Below are 18,414 nucleotides of genomic sequence, written 5' to 3'. Positions count from 1 at the left end.
GCTCCGTCACACTTTTTTTTATACTATTTTGTTGTTGGGATGCATCTCTTTCATCTTTTGACGTTTTTATAAGAAAATGAGATGTAAGTGTTTTTTTATTCTAACAATACATAAATACCTACGAGAAAACCATGATACAAAAGATATTATATAAAAAAATCGCTTAGACTATAAATTATACGTTGTATAAAGATTTTGTTTTATCATTTTAGTCGTGCTCATTAGAAGTCTTTAATCGACACGTGGTTCAATTTTTTTGCTTGTAATTTTTTTTTGTTATACTAAAGGTCCAGAATCAAACTTCGCCCAAAACCCTCAAATTCCTAGCCACGGCTCTGTCAAATACCATTTAAATTGGCACAATATTTTGGAGTAGATCGAAGAGTATTATAAGTATAATATTTGCATATTATTATAATATGTACTCAAATATAGATCAAAGGGAAATTGGAAAGAAAAATTCGTCCCAAAAGAATTAAGACAAGTAAGAGTTATGATTTTTAAATATTTATATTTATCAATGTAATTTCGATATTTCACTTCTAATTATGTAAAGAGGATCTATATAAAACCTATAAATACACTATACATCAATCGATACAATTCACCTTGAGTTCTCATTATCTCTTGTATTTCTTTGAGTGTCTCTAAAGACGGTGAATCAGTGGGACTTGTTTAGAGTCCTACACAAGTAAGAATCGTGTTAATATATATGGAGATTTAGAAGAAATCAACGAATATTGAACTTGGGTATAAATCAAGAAATCAAGGAATATTGAACTTAGATAATATCATCATTCAAGCTAAGAGCCTCATTCACTATTGGACAACCAATCAACTATGGAGCAAGTCGACTCCTTTTAGCCAATACATCAGGAATTTGGATGCTTTATCTAGGCTATAAACCTCATGTATCTAAATTTTCTTGTCTTTTGTCTGTGTAATGGATGGTTAGCCATCTAGGCTTTTACCATTGCGTTGTTTTGTTTTTTCATTAATGATACTATTTTATCTTCTCAAAAAAAAAAAAAAAAAGTTTACGCGGACTTTTGTAATTTTCCTTTTGTGTTAATCTTTCTCTCTCTCTTGATGGACTCCTTGCTTCAAATCATGACCTTTGATTCTCATTTAGATTTGGGATGTGCATGTATGCTTTTTAATATCTTCTACTATCATTTTTGTAAAAGTACATGTGTAGAATAATATTCGTATATCTACATACATATAGAGAGGGAAAGTGTGGTTTGTACTCGACTATACCGTTTATGGCCTGTACACTGTCAAAAGCTTCATTTCCAGTTTGTTGTAATTCGTTCTCTCTCTCACTCTATAACCTCATTCTTAACCACAAACACCTTCCTCCTGCAAATATTCGATTTTATTTCCTGGACAGAGAAAACATTATAGCTAGCTAGATGTACCAAACTCTTTTCTGCTTCCTGAATCCTGAATAAATAAGGCCACCTCTCCCCTACTTTTTTTTTGTACCTCTTCCATTCTCTCTCTGTCATCACATTTTGATGATTTGTCCGCTTCTAGTTGGGACCTAATTAGTTTAAGTGTTGTTTAATTATTGACACACTTGACACTTGTACATAATTTTCTCATCTTAGTTAAGGGTTAATGTGTATGTGTCTTCATTTCAGAGACCAAACTTTGCAGATCTTACTAGGCGGACTCTAGGCACACACCTTATTTGGATTGTCGTGATTCGTGTTTCTGATAATTCTAATCCACTAAACAACGGTTCACGACAAACAACATATGATTTATGCCTAGAGTATGTAAAGGTGTGGTAACATGTATGTTTCGTCCTTTGCGGGAAATTCGAAAAACACCCCCAAATTATTATTCTAGGCACCCCAGCAACACATGAATCCATTGCAAAATTTGGATATGAGAGAACGTCTGCTAAGCATTTGATTGTCTAAAGGAAAACCTAGCAATTGAGTAAGAAATGGTTTTTGTTTGGTTGATTTTGTTGGTTGGATTGTGATGTCTTTGGTGATGAGAAATGTAACGGGTGGAAAAGAAACTGACTTCCAAAACATGAAAAATGCCCCCTTCATTTCGTCATCATCTGTTGTTGGACTCTTCTTGAAACCTATCTTAAAATGCCACCAAAACCTTCCCTTACACCACCACTGATCACATCATTGATACTTGCAGATTACCAAACCATTCACAAACATCCACAAATATCAAATGGACCCATATATCATTTTTGTAATTCAATAGGATAGAATGTCACAAGGGAGGTTATGTAGGCCCCCGTTATAATTGCTGGAGGCACCCCATTTACACCTAAAGCCTCTACAAATTTTGTCTGTAAAGGTGCAATTATGCTGGGGGTCGTAGAAATTCCCATGTCATAATAACGAAACAAACATTTTATAAACATAACAAAAATCTTCCAATTTATACCTAGAATCACTCGGTGCTTCCCTCTAGTCAGAGCTACGTAAGTTAGGAAGTTCTCGCCTATCCTTGTAGGCAAACTGATGGACCGTAAAAATGACAAAGGAATCTAAATAAATAAATGGAAAAACTTGTTATCTTTCTTAGTTGTGGGTTCAGATGTATCTATAGCCAACTTACAAATGAGATGATTTCACCTAAGAAATCTAGATGGCTGACTATTTCCCAAAATGTTAATTATATTTGGCCCCCTAAGAAATGATCAACATACCAAAATGGTCATCTAAATATGACCAGCTTGCGAAATGACCTCTAAAATGATTATTCTGTTACGTAGTTTCAACTAGTAACTTTTTATTTGTATTTATCCTTTCTTTTGAAAACAACTTCCTTCTTTATATTTTACTTTTTAAAACTTAATCTAAAAATGACTCACCGAGAAGGAAGGCGCAGTGGACCATTTGGTAGTGATTCTCTCTCTCTCTCTCTCTCTCTCTCTCTCTCTCTCTCTCTCTCTCTCTCTCTCTCTCTCTCTCTCTCTCTCTCTCTCTCTCTCTCTCTCTCTCTCTCTCTCTCTGGCGAAGGAGGGAGATAGAATAAGAGAGAAAATGACTCGGTCTATACCAATAGCACATTCCCCTTAAATATCATATGCACCGTCACCCTCTTGAAATTTTTACCGAGCTCTTTTTTTCTTGAAAAATAGGGTTGCTCCTAGCCTAAAGCGAGCAAAGCCTTGGCTTAGGCCATCAAATTTGGAGCCTGAAATTTTTACTTGTCATTTGAAATTTGAGGTGCCTAAAAGAGAAAAGTCACCAACCCAAACCCATGACAGAACTAAAAGACAACACCAATGGGCTCACTTTTTTATTCTTTGTTTTCATCATTGGGTGGTTTTCATGTGGTGGGAGAAGAAACCTTTTTGTAAGGTCATTGGTAAAAGTTGTCGGTCGGCAATTGTGAAGAAGACGAGAAGAGGTGATGTAGAGGGTTTGATGATGTGGAGTGAGAGGGTGATGCTGATCAAAGAAAAAAATATGAGGTAGATAAATTAGGAGAATCTCAATTCATACTTGACACATTAGATTAGTTGAGTTTTTGTTGAGTGTTGCATTGGAGATGATCTAAATTAATGGAAACTCCACTAACAACCGTACCTACAAATACTAGACATCATTTGCAGAAAGACAAGCAAATGAAAACACTTTAACAACAATCCTAGACCTAATTAGATATTGAATCATCATCGTCCTAAGGTCACTTCATACCTAAACATTAGGAACTTTTGTCTCAATTGCTTAGTTATAGCAATTGTGTGAAAACTTCATAAATTTTCTTCTTAAACAACTATTGCCCAAGAATAAACAAAATGTTGTAAACAATTCCATATATGTGCTGAGCCGGAGTGCGGTGCACTTCTTAAGACGTTCAACACTCTTCCCTATTGAAGTCTTTTAAAATCATGAGGGCAGAAGTGCCAGAGTAGACGATATCACTAGTGGTCCGAAAGACCAGACAGCATCATTCTATAATACGTTAAGAGTACGACTCGCTCAACTATGATGTGGTCTTGGAAAGATGTATTGTAAACAATCTCAATGTAGGTAGTGAGAGAGAGTGTGGTGCTCGTCACATTGTACACCCTTGCGGAATGAGACATACTATCTAGACTCTAGAGGGAAAAGATAAGAATAGAATACTACCTATTACGTTTTTAGACACTTGTTCAAGTTTGTTTGCTCACTCTTTATAGTTTTTACGGTTGAGACTTCTATATATATATATATACATAGAGAGAGAGAGAGAGATCGTAGTTGAGATTCCCCACTACTATTAGTTGCAGGTAGAAAAGAAGAGAGCAGACACAAAAAGACACTGCCTTTCGGCTCCATTCTCAGATTAACTCTGTCATTGTTTCTGTTTAGGTCGTTAGGGTTTTCTCTTCCCTTCTTTTTTCCATCCTCCAATACCATCCCATTTTCAATTTCCTCTTTCTCTCTCCACTTTCTTTCCTTCTGGTGTGATATAATGTAGTCTAGATTCACATTACAATACAATTAGTCCATTATAGGAGGAAGGAAGGAAGAAGAAGATGGAATTTCAGAGTGGGATACTGATTATTACTGACTCAATTTCAGTAAATGCTACTGTTGTAGAGTGGACACTTCAGCATTTCTCTGTTGGATTAAAGGATTTGAGAATCATCACTCAAGCTTCTCTTCTTGGTAACTAGTTATGAAAACCCTAGATTATTGATTCTGCTTTTTCCCATCAATAACTTTATGACTTGGGGTTTATTGGGTTTCTAGGATTTATGGGTTTTATTCTTAGAGTTGATTGTTGTAAATTTGCAATTGGTTTTATTGTGATTGTTTAGAAAGTTTCAGATCAAAATAATGGATCCACAGTTTGGGTTTGGGTTGGGGTTGGGGGAATGAAGAATCCATCTAAGGGTTTTTGTTTTTTTGGCTATTACTTATACTAATTTTGTTATATTGTAGAAGGAAATCTTTATTTCAAATCATCTTCATTGTCTGCCGTCGTCTCAATCTCAGAGAAACCTGGTTTTCACACTCAACTTTGGTTATTAGAATTAGCAAAAGTTCTTAAATCTGGTGGTTCAGTAGTTTTGCAAGAACCAACTTTTTTCGATGGAGATGAGGAAACTGTAAGCTCTATATTTCAAAACTATCTCATTGTGAATTTGTAATCATTATATTGAATTGACAACTTCTTTATCTTGATTAAGGAACTAGAGGAATCAAGATTATCTTTAGAACGCAACCTTCTCTTTGCTGGTTTTACTTCGTTGGAGTACTCTGAATGTCTTGACCACTCTGCGGAAATCAGCTCTGCGTCTTGCCCGCGAGATTTTGAACTTATTGCGGTTATAATCTTTCCGCTTAACCATCATCTTTTTCCAATAGTTAATGTCGTTTCACCTTACTTGGGTTACTACGTAAAGATATACTTTACAATCGACTATGCTTTTGTCGATGCAGATTCAGGCGACAAAGCCGTGGGATACTGATATATCCTGTGATATTCAAAGGAAACAAACTCAGAAAGCGAATACAAGTATCAACTTTGCTACTGTTAGCTCCACAAAACTACAGTTTGAGGATATGGATGACTTTAGTGATGAATATACTTTATCCCCTCTGGATGATTCAAAGGAGCCTGACTTGCCACTAGGTTTGGATTTAAAACCTGCTTGTATGCTCTTCTTATCGTAGCACGGATTTTTCTGAAAATGGTAATATGCATCTTGGAGTTGGATTTCAAAACCTGATTATATACTTCACTCGGCTGACAGTTAGGGTGGTAGTCAGTAACATCGATTTGTTCTTTCTGTCTCATGCTAGTTGTATGGACATAGCTCAATGTGATTTCTTCTTTCCACGCTATTAGAACTCTCAGATGAACTCCAACCGATGTGTACTATTGGCTCATATGATTACCGTTTTTGGAAACCTACATTAATAAATGATTCAAGGCTTTTGCACAGTGGATTGTGCTCAAATGGATCTCCAATGCTGATTATGATACCTAGATTAAGCACAATGTAATATGCCAAAACACTCGAATGCAAGATTCAAGATTGAACTCCAATGTAGAATATGAGCACTAGATTGTTACTTTTTGACTTCCTTTTTTTTTTGAAAACTTTATGACGTTCTTCTATTTTTGGCGTTTTTGTTTTTCTCTTTCAAAATCAGATAGCAGTACTCTGTTGAGGGAAAGAATAAGGGAAAGGAACCGTCTATACCAGCGGAGACGGAGAGCACGTATGACAGAAGAACAAAGAGAGCGTGAAAAGGAGCGAAGGCGGCAATACATGCAAAGCCGTAGAGTACACCCAAACTGTTATGAGATGCAACTTCCTCTACCAGTTAGTTATGAAAAATCAAAAGATTGTGAGCAAGGTGCACTATGTGGTCAACAACTTCGAGAATCTCAAGGCATTGAAATGGAAGAGAATCAAATCATGGGAGAGGCTGGTGAAGCTTTGTAATGTATAAGGAAGGAGTAAAATTGGAATTTCTGCTGAGCGAAGACTTGATTGATTTTGGGAACTTGCACGGCTGTCTTGGGTACTGTAATTACACTGTTTAGTCTAACTGAAAAGGGTGAAATTAGGAGAAACTGTATTGTGTTAATATTATTCCTACGATTATAAACAGGAAACAACATGGGACTTGATAACCAAATAGCGGACTTCTGTAAGTTTAGTTTGCCCAGGTGTAGGAAAAGAGATTGGTGTTAGGGTTTTCATTCATCCCAAGATGGGTAGAAGAAGAAGAAGCAAACTAACATTAGATAAAGATATCCACTGACATTTGTATTAGATTCTGATATGAATATATGTTCACCATTTACCAATGCTTAATTGTCTGTTATCTTGTGTTCTTTTTGGGAAATGGCGTGCTATCTTTCTTCTGTATTTGCAGGTTTTCTGTTTCATATAACCTGCTCCACCTTTTTAAGATACATTTTTAGGTTTTATTTGTGCATACAACTTATGGTGATGAAGCTCCATTGTCAACAGAGAACAAGAAGAAGTTGGTGGTGTCATGTTTCAAAGCAATTTTATAATCTGGACTTTATTTCCTGAACCTCTTACCTCCATTTCAGAAGAGGTAGATCAAGTAGTTAGGAGGAGTCAACAATGGTCTTTGTTCATCTACTGTGCATTGTGAACGGAATGAATTATGGGCAACTTCTTGTGTGTGAGAGAGAGAAGGATGAGATTTACTCGATTAAGTCTGACTCAACTGAAGTTTTTGCAGCGTATAGACGTCATATCATGGTGTGGAGAAAGTAGGTGAGATGACAGTGAAAGTTAAAATTTAACATCGACTCTCATTCACATGGAGAATCTGTTAATCGACGGCTTGGAAGCAACCACTGCTTAAGCTCTGCGCTTACTCCAACACCACTCGCATTCATTTGTTGTCGTCGCCATAACAAGCCCCAGCAGGTACAAATCCTAATTTTTCCGTTTTCTTTTAATGTCGGCAATTGGTTAGTTATACTTGAGCATCTTTCTTCTTTATCATCTCTATTGAGTACTCGGTCAACTGTAGAGTACTCTTTGCGACCTTTTTAGGTTTTTGGATTCTGTTAAGGTACTGGCTTGAAGGTGAATCAACTAATTATGAAAGATTTGCGCAGGGAAACAATTTTTTAAATTTGTGGAGGGAGAACTTGTGGTTGGGTTTTATTCGTCTCTGAGTTCTGTAGGTAAGCTCGCGGGTGATGAATTAACTTGCTTGGATTCAGTCAATGGAATCCATTGAAGCAATTCCATTGTAAAATTTCCTACCAGTTCTATACTTAAGATGACAACAAAGAAGCAAATCTTCGTCGTTTATTCCCTCTGCGCATCTAATCCTAGTTCTTGGTGGGATCCCAAGGAATTTTACATTCCCGCGGATGATTTTTATACCATCACATATTTTCTTATTTTTCTTTCAAATTCTTTCAGAGAGGGTCTTGACATGTAGTTCTGGGATTCCAAGCATTAGTTCTGGTTCCCGTTTAGCTTGGAACTTATTCTTACTCCATCTGGGATGATTTCTGTGAACTTCAGATTTTCGTTTAAGGGTGGTAAATACTTTCTGGAGGCAGGATCCTTATAACGTGGGCGTGTTACTAAGTTCTGCTAGAATCATCGGGTAGGTTTGTTCTTTCTTGTTGTTCCATTTTTATTAACTTAGGAATGTGAGATCTTATGCCGTATAATCTTTTATTCTATTTTGGTCTTTCTCTTTATCGTGTAATCTCGTAGATATGTATCCAAAATACGTTCTTTCTTGTAGAAACCAGCAAACATTGAGTGACAGGAAGAGCCCCTGCTGGCATCACAAGATCCCTTTCATGAAACAAATATTGAGAATAGAATTCCAATCGTTATATACCCCTTGCTTACTTTCTAATTTAGCAAAGGTATCGACTCAAGTGATACTAGACCGATTTAACACGTCCTTGAGTCATTAAAACGACTGGATGTGAGACGTGATCTTCTTAATAATATTATGGCTGGTGGAATGAGATGTTGGACTCTCTTGTACTTTTGTTGAAGTTTATCCATATTCGGCGAGACTGGGCTGAGCACATAATGAATATAAGGCCCATTATCCACTAAGTCCAATACTTTTTGGCCGGGATGGGCCTGAGAAATCAGGTCCCTGAGACCCTGACCATCTTTTGTTAAAGTTTTCGATGTGATTTTTTTTTTGTTTCGACCCATTAAAACAAAACCGAAATCCTAAAGAAATTGAGCATTGATAGTTTGCTCGACAGTGCAGCACTACTTGTTGTAGTGGTTGGACAACTACTCTGTATACGAGAAGTCTCAAGTTCGATTACAATGAAAGTAGAAACCCATGCCCTTCCCTCAAAAACGAGATTAGATTGGCTGCATTTCTCTTTATCTAGCCCAAACTTCTTTAGTAGTCCCTTATAAGAACTATTCTTCATTAAAGATGTTGATTAAGAGGAGGGAACATTTTTTCTTTTAGAAACCAACCAACCAACCAACCCTATTGGGAGAAGAGGAAACACAGTTGGCCTTCAATATTTGTGTTTGTGTTGTCATACTCAAAACAGAGATGGGGGCTTACACTTTGTACAGTGGGTGTACTTTGGCTTTGTAGTTAAAGTAATAAATTAGACTAATAAATTGAAAAAAAAAAAGAGAAAAAGAGAGATTTATTTTCGGCGGGGTGGCATGTGCTTTCTGGGTACTGCTTTTTTTCTATCTTTAACTAAAACTTTCCACTTTTATTTTTTTTCATCTATCACTCACTCTGTTTTACTAGTCTTGAGTCTTCTTTTACAGAAAATTTAGTAAAACAGTAGAAATCTCAACTCTGCTCTTCTTCAACAAGTTTTTGAGTGAGAGAGAGAGAGAGATGAAGGCAAAGAAGAAGAAGAAGAAGAAGAAGAAGAGACATTTTGTGGACTTTCTTCCATTTCACACATAGGTATGTCTTCTCAAATCTTTAATGATTAAATGTCATTTCTTATTTCATTCTTAGCTCCATTTTGATTTTTGTTTTACTACCATTTTCTTGATTCATAGAGTGTTTGATCTCTCTCTTTCTAGGTTTTGTGTATGGGTGTGTTTCATTTGATGGTAAGATCTTAGATCTTAACATTTCAGTATGAAAAACTCTCTCTCTCTCTCTCTTGCTCCATAATTAGGGTACATTTTAGGAAAGTGTAGCTACTTTTCTCAAACCAATCTATAACATAAGACACTCACTATTTCTTTTTATTATTTTTTATTTTTATCCTTTTCATTTTTGCCTCAATTCTAGGCATAACATAACGGCCACAAAATTTGAAAATATTGGAGAAATAGGTATTCCAAACTCTCCTACATTACTTGGGATTAAATCATGGCCACCTTAATAATATAGACTTGGAGATTTTTTTGGGTGATTTCCCTTTCTCACAATGTGTTTAAATAGGAGGGATGTCGGTATAGAATTTGTGAAATAGATAAGCCTTAAACATTTCTTTCATGATAAACGGATTTTCAAGGAGAGTTAGGAATCATTCTAGACTTAGTAGTTGTCGAGTGACTCCACCATTAGGGTAGAGGTAGGTATTAGCCTCAAATTTGCTAGAGCATTAGAACCTATGATGTAATAGAAGTCTTGATAATATCTTTTCTTAGCTAGGCCCAATAGACACTAACGCATACCCTAACATGATAACCAATTTTGTCAAGATACCATCTTTTAGTCGGGCCTCTCTGTCTGTCGATATACCTCGAAAAGTAGAAAAAATTACAATCTCTGCTCCTAAATTCGAGTAGTTGATGGTTAGAATAGATTCGTAGACTGGGTTGGCTGATACGTTTTGAAATAGTTCTATATTGTCATTTTCTATTTCTTCTACTATCTTGGAACGGATAAAGCTAAAACATATTTGTTGCTTTCTTGATGTTTTCTCACGTTTTCAATTAAGCTTTTGTAGAAATATTTTCACAATGCCTTCAGTTGCATTAGAAGATGTTAATGTTCTCCCTACCCATGAAACTATAATCAACATGCTCTTTTTATTTTCTTTTTTTATCAAATGAAACTCAATTACCATTGAACATATATTTTGTTTGTCCTTCTTGGGTGGAAGTAAATATCATCACACCAATAAAATAGAGAAAATTTGGTTCAAGAGAGTGAAATCATTGTAGCAAACTATCTAGTAATAAATAATGATTTCTATGTTGCAGAAATGTTAAGAGGTTCTGTTTGCTTTTTTCCACTGCAACACACAATCAATATATGATTCATGACATTTATACAAACTCTCTCTTTATTTCACTCTCTCTCTCTCACTCACTTATTGGTTGGTTTTGAATTTTTTAGATTTCTGGGTCCAGTCCTGTTTACTCTGACAAAACCAAACTATTTCCTTTCTCCCTTGTGAATTGAATGCTTTTGTCCTTAAATGATTACTTATTTTTACTCATTCTATACTATTGTATTTTTCCAACCATAATTTACAACATTTTAGAGTGAATTTTCCAACCATAATTTGCTATATGGAATTTGTAATCAGTTTTGAGCCGGTTTAGGAATTAAAATTTCTTACGGTTTACGATCTTTCTCAAAGTTTATATCCGAGGTTGATCTAGACAAGCTAACGAAAAAACACGACATAGAGGGACCAACCTAGCCTCGTTTGTCCCCGATATTATCCAGTGTTTCTAATTGGCATATTCTCTACTCTTACCTACAACGGTGGATATCAGTCTTTACGAAAATATCAGTCAATTTGGACCATTTAGTGCATGATTTCACAAAGAAAACTTCCATCTTCAAGTTTTTGACTTTATTTGTTTATGTTAATCAGGCTGAACTGTGAAAGATGAATGGGCCTTACAGGATCAAGGGCTGTGTGATCTGCTAGAAAATGGAGATGGTCAGATATCGATAGCGAAATTTATCCTCTCTGTATACAATGATGATGATGATATTGGCATGAATAGGCTCAATCTTAGTGTAGGAACAATGTACTAGTGCAAATTTTATCATATTCTTATTTATCTATGGTTTCTGGCCACAACTCACCATACTGAATAGCCCAACGTCTCAAGAATGTAACGGATCATCCAGTTCATGAGATTCTTTTAATGAACGAACTAACCGATCCGTTTCGGGAGTAAGTTCCCAACATATTTCTAAGCACAGCTTTCAGTTTTGAAAAAGAATGTCTCGAGCATATCACGGATGATCCAGTCCGGCGGCTACTGCTAAACCACGGAGTGGTTGATCCGTGATTTGTAGTTTCTAACCTTTTTTTTACCAAAAATTTAGATAAAGATAAATAAAGTAATAAGAGTAAATTTTTAACTTAAACTTCCAATAGTTTAAACATCGAAAAACAAGACACATTGAAACAAGTTCAAGGAGTGAAAAACAAGATACTTTAACAAATTCAGATGTAAAAAATAAGAAAGAAATCAACATCTACTTTATTATTTTTAGGACCCCATGGTTTTTCACGGCTGCCTTCCGTGTTGATCTCCCTACCACAGGATGTGATCCTCCCAACGTCCCTAGTAATAAGCCGCAAGGGAGATTTTTTGCTACCCTATTCTTCGATACCTACTATGGTTTATGAGATCTTGGACTGTTCGAACCAACCCAAGCTGCCATAGCACTTTCTAGGAGGTTACAAGTCTCGACGATCTCATTCACTAAGATGCATCTGGTGTAAAACGAGTATTGGTAGTAAAAGTACATCATTAGAAAGTAAGGGACGATGCCGGTTCCAAATGACCTTGACAAAGCCATCTAACATTCATACGTATGTAAGATCACATGAAAAATAAGATACTTGCATTTCTTCCACTCAAACCATCTAATGAAGGCTTCCTGGTGTACAAAGTTTTTTGCCTTTCGAACAACATCCAGGGAATATTAGCTGTAGGAACATAGTCTGGGTTGGGACTTGGGAGCAAACAATCCAAGGTTAGAATGACCATCAATCCATGCCTACCAATGTAAAGTTGAACAAGACATAGTTACATTCATTAATGCATAAATCTTAGTTGCACTTTTGTTGGCAAAAAGAGGCAACCAAATTAGAGGTATCTCCTGGCTCAAGCATCCTTGACGTTGTCATTGTCTTTCGACCCACAACCTTGTTCCTTCAACCACTTCAGTTGTACAACGGGATGAACTTCAATTTGAAGACAACATACGCGACGGACATCTCCAAGTGATCGTCACCTCTCCAAACGGCATGTGACAAATATATGTGTCCTTGTATCACCTATCTATAAATGTTGTGAGTAGAACCCGATCTAACTTAAAGTACGAGTATTTGCTCATGTGGGCCAATCCAGTTCTCCTAATTCTTTCTTAGACACCATGACACTACCTTTCTAAGTCCCACAAACTATCTTTCTTCAATTCATATATGTGTGGGTTGAAAGGAGAACCCACAAATACGGCAGAGTCATAGTTTTGTAATTCCAGCACCTGCCTGTATTGAAAACAAAAAAATTTGGTAGATTGATGATTGACGCAATCCCTCTTATATGTACTAAAATTCATAAATAACCTTATCGGTTTGTTCTATATTTGGAAAGCGACATGTTTTTTGAAACATGTGAACAACGATCAGATGGGTCTCCAGAATAAAAATCCGACCCAAAAGACGTTTCCAGTTCTTTTGTTTGTGTTGTCGTAGGAATATGTGATTCTATAGTCACCTATTTCATAGAGGGAGGTAAGAGTATAAGAAAACGAAAAAAAGATAAAAAATCAAAACTATGCAAGACAAGTATAGCCCTGGGTCGCAAACAAGATCGCTTGGTTTGCATCGGTCACGGACTGACCAATCCATTTGGTTTGCAAATGTGACGGACTGGAGAGTTTGTCTGCAAGACAGACTATCTTGTCCGTGATAATGTCTCCAAAATCCTTAATTCATTCTCACGAACTGGTCAGTCCATGACCATCCGTGTAAGTCCTCATGGTTTTGGTCACCAACTAGTTAGTCTGTGGGTTGTAGGTTACGAACTGATTAGTCCATAATGTATGAGTGACAGATATACTAGTCCATCCGACAAATTTGTAAGGCAAATTTTGTTTTTCATCTTTCATAAGTACTCCAAATTCAAAAATATCAAAATCAAGTAAAAAGTCATGCTCAATAGTTTATAATGTGTTATTCACTTCCGAAATCATTTAAACAACGAATTAAGGAAAAAAACTACATTAGGGCTTTGGAAAGCAACCTTCACACAACCAAATGTAGGTTGTATTTCAATCTTTTGGACATGCTTTGGAAAGCAAGCTTCACACAACCAAATGTAGGTTGTATTTCAATCTTTCCTGACCAATTTCTTCAAGTAAAAACAAGAGAGACGTAATCTACGAAAGATTTGAGAGAAGACGATCAAACAAATTGGAAGGTAACAATCCGGAAAGGTAAGTTACAGAATTAAGAACGAAGGAAATGAAATGCTAATAAATGAGTTTGGTTCAGGGCGGGTGCCTGTGAAAAACCAGCCGCCTGTGAAATTTCTTAATTTTAGGCAGCCTATAAATAGCTAGACCTAGTAGTGTCCAGAGTGTAATTCTGATTTTGTCGAGGCACCCAAATTGTATTATTGATTGGCAGCAGAGCTTAATTTAACCTTTAGTATAGAGGTTCTTGGCTTTCTAGCCCGGCTGTGGATGCAGTATGTCGAACAAAGCTCATAGAATCTGATAATTTATGCACACGAATTCAGCCCCCACTAAGTTCTCACAAGGGTCCACACAGGTCACAGGACATATCTTACAACCTCATTAGAACAAATCCGTCGTAAAACCTTGTCACATCTTACAACCTATCTAGACTAATCAAATCTTGTGAACATGTTCCCTGCCTCCCTAACCAACTATTTTAAGTGTAAATTGCTCTATTAAAGAAAAGAAACAATTCTTCTATTTTTCTTTCCCTCCCAACTTTCTAACTCACATCAGCTAGGATGATATGATATCACAGAAAAACAATACAGAATTATAGGTCTCAAGGAAATCCAATACAAGTAATTCCTATTTCAATAGAAAACTGAGTCTTTAACAATTTCCTGTCTCATAGATGACTAAATATTTATTGATTTGTGGCATCCTTTGCCAATCAAAGTAGCCACTCCCTCACAAATAATTGAAGCATGAAACTATACCCCCAGTCACATCAGATGAATAACAAAAAGCAAAAGACTTCAAATGGACGACGTCTAGGCACCCATTACAGAACCGGAGTTTTTCCTGCATTCAGACAACATATCAAGATAGAACTGGCACTTGCTGATATCGCTTCCATAGTTGTTCAAGCACTGCATTTTAAAAGCATTGAAACATCAGTTCTTCAATCCAAGGAAGTTTTTATGTGGCACATATGCATTTACCACTATTAGTCATTAGATTCCTAAAGTTCCAAATTACCACACTAATAGGCTGCAGCAAGGACACAAACTTGCATGATTGAAAAACTTCTAAATTGTTCTAATCTAGTGCGTAAGACATGTTAAGTTTGTGGTCATCCAACTGAAAACCAAATAGGCAATGAGTGCCGTGGGTCTAAACTCTACACATTTATTCTTGGTTACTAGATAACCTTACTTCCATTGGGGACTACTCTCATATCAAATGCCCCCCTGACGTTTGGTGAGTCTCACACGTGTTCTTTTTTCTTTTCTTTTTTCTTTTCGGGTGACATGGAGGACCAAGTGTGCCTTTTAAATATATCATGTGTGAGCCTAGCTCTGATACCAAGTTAGGTTTGTGGCCTTCCAGCTAAAAAACCAATTAGGCCACGAGTGGAGAAGACCTAGAGAATACAATCTTGTTTACAAGATCACCCTTCTCCCGTGTGGGACTCTTCTCACAAGACACAATGCAGATAAATCCCATAAGTTAACCTTTCACAAGGATGAAAATGAACAGATGCACAACATTTATAACTAAACACTTCTAACAGACAATTAGTAGAACAAGCTGCAACTAAAAAGTTTCTAACCTCTTTGCATCGTCTATAATAGCAGAACCTTTAAGCTATCCTCATTCTCTAATTCGTTATCTACTACCACTGAAGAAAGAAAAGAGAAACTTACATCTTGGAAGGCTTTGTTGTGAACACCACAAGCATCACCTCCAGCAGAAGTCATGGTAGTCGCTGGGACACCGGTTGCCTCTGCTACTACAGCTTCATGTTGGATGGTGCGAGGACCCATCACAGCATCAACAGCCCTGTGGGCAACAGCACTTCCAGTACCGAAAGCCATCCCTTTAAGCAACAGAAACAGTGGCCAAAACCAATATCAACAGACCAATATATTTTTAACACATAATTCATAGTACTAATATCTCAAACCAATATCAACAGATTCTTGAACATATTCTCAACTTACCCTGGGCAATGGTGGAACCAATTCCTGAGAGCATACCACCACCACCACTTTGAACTGGAGCTGGTGGAGGAGCTGGAGTTGCTGCATAAACAGAACATCACAATAATCATAAATTTCAACTCTCCACACACACACAATTCAATGACAAAATCAAAGGAGAACAATTAGTATTCCTAACAAGAAGTGAAATAAGATATACCATGCTGAGGTGGGCTGCGAACCGGAGCACGGGCAGCTGCACGGGGTGCAGGTCTTCCTGCTTAAGAAAACGTTTAATCAAGTATGATTGGGTTAGATCAATAGTGGCTAAGTTACAGACACTCAACTAGGAAACCTAAATTGAATTGCAGGAAACAATCACAAACACCTCATAATCCAAAAAGAAAACCTTAACTTTTAGTGTGTATCATATAGTAGTACTCATAATATAAGGTAACCCAACAACATAAACAAGATTAAGGGAACAACTGGAAACAGATGTAAATTAAACATAAACAGAAGTTGTTAAGATACTAAAACCCTAGCTCCTCCTACATAATATATAATACCATCTACAAGTTTGAACATTTCGCACTTCCCCCTTCCGAAAACAATAACATCTTACGATGAAAACCCAAAACAATAACATCTTATGATGAAAACCCTAGAAAAATGAAGAACAAAAATACGAGCTAATTGAATCGAAGAGTCATAATAGGAACCACAGTAGCAACAATCTAAGCAAGCTAGGGATAAACAATTAGGGATGACTCAAGAATCAAAGACTACAACAGCGCCAACAACAAGAAAAAAAAACCCTAGAAATAACGATTCATCATTCATTTAGAGAGAGAAAGTGATAAGAAACGAACCTCCAGAGCTACGGCGAGGCATGATTTGTGATGAAGTCGATCGAAAAAGAGAGAAATGAAATTTGATTAGTCAAAGAGAATGATGGTGTTCGAGAAATGGTTCCTTCAACCAGAGTGGGGAATTTATATTATAGGGTTTAAGCGGTATCTAGATTGTTCTAATCCGAAAATATCCGTAATTATAGTCAACGTGGCTCGTTAATTCCCAATTAGAGCTATTAAGTCTACAATTTTGTCGACATATATTTAACGAGGGTGAAGAAAACTAACAATTTACTAGCTAGTTCGTAACTTTCTTATGACGGTGTTGGAGAAACAGTATAAACTATAGTAATACTACTCCTATGTTTTTTCTTGGGTTATTTCCTAATGGCCCCCAACTTTGTGACCAGCTTCCCGCCTGGCCCCCTAAATTAGCAAAAATACCCATATGGCCCCATTTTTTCGTTATCTTTAACTGTCCGTTACTCTCACTCCTCCACCTCATTTCCTCTCTCTGCCAAGTCACCTACAATGCCACATCATCATCTTCTCCGGCAAGGGGCCGCTGGCCGGCCAAATTTTCGGCCGGCGACCTTCAAACATAAAAAAAAAAAAAAAAAAATTATCTCTCCTCTCTCTCTAGAGGGGAAAGAAAAAAAATTAGAGAGAGAGAGGAGAGAGAAATTTTTATTTTTTTTATGTTTGAAGGTCGCCGGGCGGCGACCCCTTGCCGGAGAAGATGTTTGAAGGTCCCTATCTTTACTATATAGTAATACTATGTTAGTTCTCTTCTAGGCCGTAAAGATAGGGGTGTGAATTATGTCTTTGAGCTCGAACCGCCCATGGACACCCGAGTTAACAAAGATCATGGACGTAGGCTTCTCGCCTCGGGCCTAACTCGCACCCCTTGGTTTGGTGGGCGAGCTCAGTTTGGAACCTCTATCTGGACACCCGCCCACCTACTTGGCATCACCCAGCGATATCCGACCGAATTACGTTAACTTTTTGAGTTGATGAAAGCTAACATTCCATGTTCCCATGCCTTGTTCAGATTGTAAACTGGGTGTCTAAGGGCACGCATAATAAATGAGTGCACGTTGTTGGGTGTAAATGAATTTTAGTTATTAAATTTATAACTGGATCCTTTAAATGTCACACCCAGTTTTCCATGTGGAAGAGCAAAAAAGAAATTTTATGTTAGGTTAATCCCACATTGGTTGTGGAAGGGGCATCAGATGTGTTAATAAGCGTGGAAGAAGCCTTACCTCTTGAGCTAGCTTTTGGGGTAAGAGAGGCCCAAGACCACCCAACATTTAAGTACTCACATTGACAGTCCACATTGTCCATTTATAGGCGAGATTTGGGTTGGAGTGTCAGGTTGAAGGTAAGTAAGCATGTAACTAACTAAGCCTCAAGTTGTCATTCAAACGAGGGTGCACCTTTTTTTTTTTTGAATTGTTCAGCATGTGCCTCGAACCTTTGACCTCCAGGTGGAAGATTATACCTCTTACCACTCCAACCAAGGGTTGTTGGCGAATGAGGGTGCACCTTCTTTTTGACTTTGTGTGGTAAGACTTTGGCCAGCTTAAACTCAGCTGAAGACAAGTTGGTATACCGGATACCCGCCTGCCCAAGCCCGACTGAGCTGAGCTTTTAAATGGGCTTGGGTGGGCAATACCCTTCTTGGAGACGAGCAACTTCTAAAATGATTACCTTTTGGATATTCCCTTCGGGTAA

At 37.1% G+C, this 18,414-nt stretch overlaps 2 protein-coding genes across 4 annotated transcripts; one reads left to right on the top strand and one right to left on the bottom strand.

The window, feature by feature from the left end:
* Positions 1 to 4,090: 4,090 nt before the first annotated feature.
* On the top strand, positions 4,091 to 11,496 carry LOC147533128 (anamorsin homolog 2-like). 3 transcript variants are annotated; one of them, XR_015227562.1, is made up of 10 exons: positions 4,091 to 4,643; positions 4,920 to 5,086; positions 5,168 to 5,305; positions 5,421 to 5,613; positions 6,138 to 6,512; positions 7,209 to 7,399; positions 7,594 to 7,662; positions 8,012 to 8,096; positions 8,241 to 9,407; positions 11,287 to 11,496. XR_015227562.1 is itself a non-coding variant. In XM_086647536.1 (5 exons), the coding sequence occupies exons 1-5, from the start codon at positions 4,511 to 4,513 to the stop codon at positions 6,431 to 6,433; spliced, it is 927 nt and encodes a 308-aa protein (XP_086503662.1). In that variant the 5' UTR covers positions 4,126 to 4,510; the 3' UTR covers positions 6,434 to 6,801. The 3 variants fall into 3 exon arrangements, 1 of the variants encoding a protein (XP_086503662.1); XR_015227561.1 differs by having other exon boundaries at positions 4,126 to 4,643; positions 8,012 to 9,407; XM_086647536.1 differs by lacking the exons at positions 7,209 to 7,399; positions 7,594 to 7,662; positions 8,012 to 8,096; positions 8,241 to 9,407; positions 11,287 to 11,496 and having other exon boundaries at positions 4,126 to 4,643; positions 6,138 to 6,801.
* Positions 11,497 to 14,460: 2,964 nt separating this feature from the next.
* LOC147533127 (uncharacterized) lies at positions 14,461 to 17,037 on the bottom strand. The gene is made up of 5 exons (XM_086649229.1): positions 16,696 to 17,037; positions 16,044 to 16,100; positions 15,845 to 15,925; positions 15,548 to 15,720; positions 14,461 to 14,770 (listed from the first exon to the last, which is right to left on the bottom strand). Exons 1-5 carry the CDS (start codon positions 16,715 to 16,717, stop codon positions 14,672 to 14,674), a joined length of 432 nt encoding a protein of 143 aa, XP_086505355.1. The 5' UTR covers positions 16,718 to 17,037; the 3' UTR covers positions 14,461 to 14,671.
* Between the last annotated feature and the right edge of the window lie 1,377 nt (positions 17,038 to 18,414).

The sequence above is a fragment of the Eschscholzia californica genome, unplaced genomic scaffold (genome assembly GCF_041429995.1).
Source record: "Eschscholzia californica isolate CP2 unplaced genomic scaffold, dmEscCali1.0.p SCAF_6, whole genome shotgun sequence".
NCBI classification, from domain to species: domain Eukaryota; kingdom Viridiplantae; phylum Streptophyta; class Magnoliopsida; order Ranunculales; family Papaveraceae; genus Eschscholzia; species Eschscholzia californica.
This window is presented reverse-complemented; position numbering and strand designations above follow the sequence as displayed.

Coding starts and splice junctions, on each gene's coding strand:
- LOC147533128 (XM_086647536.1), top strand. CDS start 4,511: ATGGAATTTCAGAGTGGGATACTGATTATTACTGACTCAATTTCAGTA. Junction 5,087..5,167: donor TCGATGGAGATGAGGAAACT/GTAAGCTCTATA, acceptor ATCTTGATTAAG/GAACTAGAGGAATCAAGATT. Junction 5,614..6,137: donor GGAGCCTGACTTGCCACTAG/GTTTGGATTTAA, acceptor TTTCAAAATCAG/ATAGCAGTACTCTGTTGAGG.
- LOC147533127 (XM_086649229.1), bottom strand. CDS start 16,717: ATGCCTCGCCGTAGCTCTGGAG. Junction 16,101..16,695: donor GCCTCGCCGTAGCTCTGGAG/GTTCGTTTCTTA, acceptor TTTCTTAAGCAG/GAAGACCTGCACCCCGTGCA. Junction 15,926..16,043: donor TCGCAGCCCACCTCAGCATG/GTATATCTTATT, acceptor CTGTTTATGCAG/CAACTCCAGCTCCTCCACCA.